Raw genomic sequence first — 6,784 nt, forward strand, 5'->3', positions numbered from 1 at the left:
GCCACCCCCCATGCATCCCAGCCCACCCCACCACACCCAGCACCCACCAGGCAGGCCACGGCCACCCCCCATGCATTCCAGCCCACCCCACCCAGCACCCACCAGGCAGGCCACCCCGCCCAGGAGCCCACCAGGCAGGCCACGGCCACCCCCACACATCTCAGCCCACCCCACCCAGCACCCACTAGTCAGGCCACGGCCACCTCCCATGCATCCCAGCCCACCCCACCCAGCACCCACCAAGCAGGCCAGGGCTGCACGCCGCAGGGCGACCCTCTGGTCAGGCAGGTGGTCCAGCAGCTCCAGGTCCCCCTGGGCAGCGCGGCGGATGAAGGCCCTGCAGTCGTCTGCCCGAACCTGGCTTAGGCTGCAGGTGGGTGGGAGGCTGTCAGGCTGTCTTGGGGGACGGGGCTAGACCTCCCAGCACCCCTGAGGTGAGCTGGGGCATTGGGGTCCCCAGGAGTCCTGTGCCCCGGCAGGGGGCAGGCACTCACTTGTAGAAGAGCAGCAGGCTGGGCGGGTGGAGCATGAAGTCGTCCTGGAGGCCGCAGCGTGACGCCAAGTTGGCCAGGCAGCCGAGCTGGGCGGGAGGGCGCCGGTCACTCCCGCGTTCACTCTGGACTCGCCATGGCAGCCCGTGGGCGCCCTTCCCCTCTGCCCAGGCCTGCATCTTGGGTCCTCTCCACGGCCACCCGTGCTCAGCCCTCCGCCTGGAGAGGAACCCGCACAGCAGAGCAGGCCTCCGAACGGCCGCACCCAGCCCCAAAGCCGCCTCACTGGCAGGGCATTCAAGCGAGTCGCCGGAGGCTGTGCCCACCAAGGAAGCCCCACGGTGCCCAGGCTGGGGGCCTCCTCCAGCACAGCTCCCTGGCAGCTTCCCAGCTGGACCCTGGGTGGTGCCCCTGGGCTCCGCCTGACAGCCTCCTCCTGGCACCGGGGCTCTGCCAGGCCGGGCCTCCGCCTCCCACGCCCCCCAGACTGCTCACCCTCTCAGCCTGTGCAGGACGCTGCCCGCCTCACAGCCGCCCCTGCCTCGGTGTGTCTAGCCTGGCTTTGAGGTCATTTCAAGGGTTTTTAGCCCATTCCTCGGAGGACCCTTTTCCTGACTGTACGTCAGCCAAGCACCTGGGACTTCAGTGCCTGTGGGGAGGGGCCTCGAGGCGCACGAGGATGGCCCCGGTTTCTGTGCAGTCCCTGAGGAGCAGCCCACCCAGGGCAGGCTCAGGGACCCTCCTGCAGGGTAAGGTCCTCCTGCCGAGAGGGATGGGAAGAAAAACCCTGACTCTCAAATGCAGAAAGAACGTTCAGCATATTTGATGATCAAAAGAAAGGCAAATGCAGGCAAGGTGCGTGGCCCATGCCTTTAATTACCGGCCTTTGGGGGGGCGGGGGGGGCACTTGAGCTCAGGAGTTTGAGACCAGCCTGGCCAACACGGTGAGACCCCTGTGCCTACAGGCCAGGTGCTGCGGCTCACTCCTGTAACCCCAACGGTTTGGAAGGCCAAGGCAGGTGGATCACTCGAGGTCTGTTGGAGAGCAGCCTGGCCAGCGTGGTGAAACCTCATCTCTACTGAAGATACAAAAATATTAACTGGGCGTGCTGGTGCTCTTGTGATCCCAGCTACCTGGGAGGCTGAGGCAGGAGAGCAGCTTGAACTTGGAAGGCGGAGGTTGCGGTGAGCCGACACCGCACCACTGCACCCCAGCCTGGGCAACAGAGTGAGATCTTGTCTCGGTAGTCAAAATTTAAAATGTTTTTAAAAAGACAAAGGTCAGGTACAGTGGCTCACACCCGTAATCCCAGCACTTTGGGAGGCCGAGACGGGCGGGTCACATGAGGCCAGGAGTTCGAGACCAGCCTGACCAACGTTGTGAAAACCCGTCTCTACTAAAAATACATAAATTAGCCAGGCCTGGTGGTGCACACATGTAGTCCCAGCTACTCGGGAGGCTGAGGCAGGAGAATTGTTTGAACCCAGGAGGTGGAGGTTGCAGTGAGCCGAGATGGTGCCACTGCACTCCAGCCTGGGCGACAGAGTGAGACTCTGTCTCAAAAATAAATAAGAGAGAAAAAAGAGACTCTTTAGTAAGATACCGAATTATGAGACCTGCTGGCCATGCCGCCATCCCTTCGTCCCGCAGGCGGCGGCCTCCTGTCTGAATTTGAAGCATTCCCACCTGCTGACTCCATGTTTTATTCCCTTAACTGATGACAAATGAGTCTGAGTCCACCTGTGGCTTATAAGCCCCCAGTTTGAGGTCTCCTGCCTTTTTGGGTGAGCGGATTGATGCCTGCCTGCCCCATGCTCTCCTCCTCTTTGCCTGTAACTCCTGCCTCCCCAGTGCCTACAAAATCCACCTGCAACCCGACTGACTGGGGCGCACGCGGCCCCTAGAGACTGTGTCCTCGGCCAGGGTCCCTCACGTTGCTCAGGATAAACCTCTTTAAACTATTGCACTGTCTGGTTTTCCCGTTAAGGGGTGGGAGTCTTTCTGCCTTTCCTCATTTTCGTGGACGGCTCCTCTCACAGCCCAGGATCTGCAGCCCCAGGGCAGGGAGAGGCCAGTGAGCTGTGAAATCCACGCTGGGGGCCCGGAGTATGCACCCCAAGTCGGGCACCGTTCCCCATGGAGGCGGACGGGAGGGGAGGATGAATCCTCCTCCTCACGGGAAACACACGGTGGGAGCACCTGCAGGCAAGTTGGCTAAAGAGCCCTGGAAGGGAACAAGAGTGGCTGCCCCTAAAAGTCGCCTGCCTTGTGGGTGGACTCCTGTCCTGGGGGCTCACAGACACACACTCTAGGTGGCTTTTTTTTTTTTTTTTTTTTTGAGATGGAGTCTTTCTCCGTCGCCCAGGCTGGAGTGCAGTGGCATGTTCTTGGCTCACTGCAGCCTCTGCCTCAGCCTCCTGAGGAGGTGGGACTACAGGCGCACACACAATGCCCAGCTAATTTTTTTATTTTTTATTTTTTAGTGGAAACGGTGTTTCACCAGGTTAGCCAGGATGGTCTCGATTTCCTGATCTGCCCACCTCGGCCTCCCAAAGTGCTGGGATTCCAGGCGTGAGCCCCTCCAGGTGGCTTTGAAGTTGGCAGGTTGGCTTCCACACGTTCCTCCTGCCCCGGGGGCCGCACACCCTGTCTTGGCTGTGGTCACCCCGGGGCCTGTCCCTAGCTCTCAATTACCTGTGTCTAATCTCTGACACCTGAGCCAATGTCCCCTTCCCTATCCAGGCCGGTCCCTCAGAGCCTCAGCCACCCACCCACCTTCCTTCCTGCTCACCTGCCAGGCCTGGAGGGGCACCTGCAATGAGGCCAGCCTCCGGATCAGGGCTGAGAGCTGGTCCCGGGGCAGCTGGCTGGCCGGCTGGCACCAGAAGCCTTGCAGCTGGGAGCGGTTGGCACTGGGCAGAGAGGAGGAGATGGTGGCCGGGAGGGTCCAGGAAGGGCAGAGGCCGCTGAGGGGGGGCTGCCCAGCGGAAGGGCGCAGGCCACACCCAACCTGCAGGATTGAGGTCAGACTCCGACACCCCCAGCACAGAGGGAGGGAGAGCAGGACGTGGTGCCCCCAATGAAGCCAAGATCCTGCTTCATTCACTCATTCATTCTCCAGAGCACCCTGTGGGGCCAGGCTCTGAGCAGCATGCACAGCCCTGCCCAGACCTGGGGTGGCACTTCCTCTTAAGGCCGGTTCCCAGCCGGCTGGGAGCTCAGGAAGCTCCCCCACCACCCCACCGGCTGGGCTGCCCAGGCACCTGAGATTTGACACCTGCCGGGAGGCCCCGGGAAGCCGTGTCCCCGGCCTTCCTTGTGGTGTGACTCTAATCCAGTCTGGACACAGGGGGCCTTGGACCACTCAGGACCCCTGCCCTGCCTCGCAGCCCCCCTGGTTAGTCAACTGACCAGGCTGCACTGTCGCCAGCTATGTGGGATGGGAAGGAGGGCCAAGCCCAGCATGAGCCTCCAGGCAGTGCGGGGAAGCACCGAGTGTCCTCTGGGGTGGGCAGACGCGGCTGGGCCTGAGGGTTGAGGCCTCAGAGGTGACTAAGGGGCCCATGCCCAGCTGTGTAGGTCTGAAGCTGGGCACTGGACACTGGGTCCTTGGAGGCTGTGGCTCCTGTCCGAGTGACAGCCAGTATATACTGGGGCCTACTGTGTGCCCTGGCGCTGTCTGAGTCCCAGCTGCCTCAGGACTCAGGAGGGTGGAGCCTAGCCCACCTTCCGATGCCCTGGCCAGCCTTGCCCGCCGACCACCCCACTCCTGGAGCCGGCTCCCTCACAGCCGCAGGCAGGCCGTGGTGGTTCCTACGGGGGTTTCCTGTCCAGGCCCAGCTGGGCCAGGAGCCCCAAGGCCTGTACCCTCGGGGTGGAGCAGGAGGTGACAGTCCCAGCATGGAGACTGCCTGCGGCAACCCCCAGAGCCCTCCCATCCCCTGGCTGGGCTGAGAAGCCGACCCCGACTGCAGGAGGGTCACACTCACCTGGCCCACAGGTCGGCCCTGCTGGCATCCGTCCCTCCGGGGCAAAGACCCTTGGCCTGGGGCCCAGAACAGTGAGCGGCGAGGGACAGGAAGAGCGTGAGGGCTGAGCTCCGCAGAACACCTGCAATAAGGCTGGCTGTGAGGGTCCCGGCAGGAGCAGGAGCTGGGGCACCAGGGTCCTGGGGTGGACCTGTGAGCCCCACTATGGGGGCCTCGAGGCCAGAGAACATGGAGGAACTTCTGGAGCTACAGAGCACCAGCCACCTGTGCACAGCCTGGGACCGAGTGCCGGGTGTGTGGTGGTACCAGCACGGGCGTGACGCTGTGGACGTGCGGGCGTGCGTGTGTGTGCGGGCATGTGTGACTGCATGTGTGACTGCGTGTGTGACTGTGCGTGTGTGCATGTGTGTATGTGTGCATGTGCGTGTGTGTGCGTGTGACTGTGCATGTGTACACCGTTGTGTGCACACGTGTGAGAGGCGGGCGCACTGTGGGAGCTCCTTCTCCCTCCACCAGACGCCCCTGGCTCTGTGTCCTCACAGTGCAGCCCCGAGACCCCCACGGCAGAGGAGCTGTGGGGGCAGAAGCCACCTTCGAGGCCCTCAGCTGTTCCGCTGTGCAGCGGGCTCATGTCACGGCCTCCCAGCAGGAACTGGGGGCCCAGCCCAGGAAGGACCCCCTTATCTTGCTGGCCCCAGGGAGCAGACCACGTGGCAGAGCCTCTTCTCCAGCGTCCAAGGGCTCTATGGAGCCGGCGTCGCCACAGTCCGCACACATCTGCCCACGGCCTCCTGGGCTGCTGGGCACAGCCCACCCTGCTCAGGGAGGGTGAGGCACTGGGTGACCCTGGGTGTGGCCAGGGTCCCTCTCCACCCTGGCCTCACAGCTCAGCCCTGCCTGTGCTGGGCTGTCTCCACTCACCGCCACGTTTCTCCGGAAGCCGCGTGCAGCTGCCTGGGCCAGGAGTGGCCCCTTCTTGCCAGGCTTGCGTGCCCTGCCTCACCCCTCACCGGGACCCCCAGGCCTGCTGCAGGGGGCGGGGCTTATTGTGCCCCGGCAGCCCCACCCCCGGGAGGCCGCTGCTGGTGGGCGGGGCCCACCTTCCTTCTTCCTCGGCTTGGCACAGACCCCGACTCGGGAGGGTGGGGTGGCTGGGGCCCTGGGCTCGCCCACATCTGCGGGATGGTTTTGCCACACGGGCCTGGTGCTTGGGAGGCCCCCCTTCCACATGGAGGTCTCGTCTCACCCACTCCGGGGCCCACATCTGTGCGGTGGTGAGTACTGGTCATCCTGGCTGAGACGTCCTGGGGCAGGTAGGCGCTGGGGCCACGGTCAATGGGTCCAGGACTAGCTGGAGAGGTGAGACGCAGGCTGGCCCCACTGCGCCTCCCACCCCCTGGGGTGCAGAGACGGGGGTGCAGTCCAGGCTCACAGGGCGGCTGGGCCAGAGCTGTGGCTCTCCCAACCTTCGAAGGGAAAGGAGCCCATAAACAGCAAAAGGCAGTGGCGGGGAGTGGAGCCGGGGAAACGCTGGGGCCTTTCTCATCGTGGGTCGGGGCTCAGGGGGCCCACGGGCTGTGGCGTCTCCAGTGAGCAGATCTCCCGAAAACGGCGAGTCCCCCAGGCAGCCTGGTGCAGCCCGGCTCCGTCCCCACACCCAGAGGCCCTGGCAGCTCCCTGTCTCTCTCTGGGTCCTAGGTGTCCGGGTCTGTCGCTGACATCTGGTCCCCAGTGGCAGCCAGGGTCACTCAGCCCCGCTGAAAATGGAAGCTGCAAGACCAGGGGCCCAGGAGGAGTCGGGGTCCCAGTACTGCTGTGGGCCACTGTCTCCTCCTGGGCACAGCCTCGTGGCTTTTGGGCACCTCTGGGCCTCCTGACTGTGGCCCAAGAGGGAGACAGGGAGGCTGCCCCATGCAGAGGCAGATACAGGGGCTCAGGCCCAGCCATGTGTCTGGACTGCCCCGTAGGTAGGCTGGTGGGGCTCACCTGAGCAGAAGCCCTGGCTGTGGCAGGGGAGGTGCTGCTGGGGCGGTGGGGCGGCGGCCTCTGGCAGGGAGCTGCAGACTAGGTGCTCCAGACGCAATCCCAGCCCGCCAAGTGCGTCAGCCGCTGCGCTGAGCGCCCGGGTGCAGACGATGTGCAGGGCGGGGGTGCTGGCGTCCCCGCTCACGTCCATGCCTGGCCTGCAGGAGGTGTGAGACTGCCCTGCCCCGCCCAGCCCCAGTCCCACGGTGACGTCCACCTGGCAGTCCCGTGGGGGAGGCCCAGGCTGTGCCAGGCAATGCACCATGTCAGCCTCTGGG

The 6,784-nt window shown here is 64.2% G+C and overlaps 1 protein-coding gene across 1 annotated transcript in view; it reads right to left on the bottom strand.

The window, feature by feature from the left end:
• The window catches only part of LOC116543645 (mesothelin-like protein), a 10,348-nt gene extending 4,522 nt beyond the window's left edge, over window positions 1–5,826 (bottom strand). Inside the window, exons 1-5 of the mRNA XM_032269370.1 lie at window positions 5,728–5,826; window positions 4,482–4,602; window positions 3,284–3,404; window positions 495–580; window positions 241–367 (exon numbers count right to left, since the gene is read on the bottom strand). Of these exons, the coding sequence (XP_032125261.1) occupies window positions 241–367; window positions 495–580; window positions 3,284–3,404; window positions 4,482–4,602; window positions 5,728–5,770 (498 nt within the window). The 5' untranslated portion in view covers window positions 5,771–5,826. The remainder of the gene's footprint in view (window positions 1–240; window positions 368–494; window positions 581–3,283; window positions 3,405–4,481; window positions 4,603–5,727) is intronic.
• Window positions 5,827–6,784: the final 958 nt, after the last annotated feature.

Source organism: Sapajus apella, unplaced genomic scaffold, assembly GCF_009761245.1.
Source record: "Sapajus apella isolate SASKATOON/1434 unplaced genomic scaffold, GSC_monkey_1.0 scaffold192, whole genome shotgun sequence".
NCBI classification, from domain to species: Eukaryota; Metazoa; Chordata; class Mammalia; order Primates; family Cebidae; genus Sapajus; species Sapajus apella.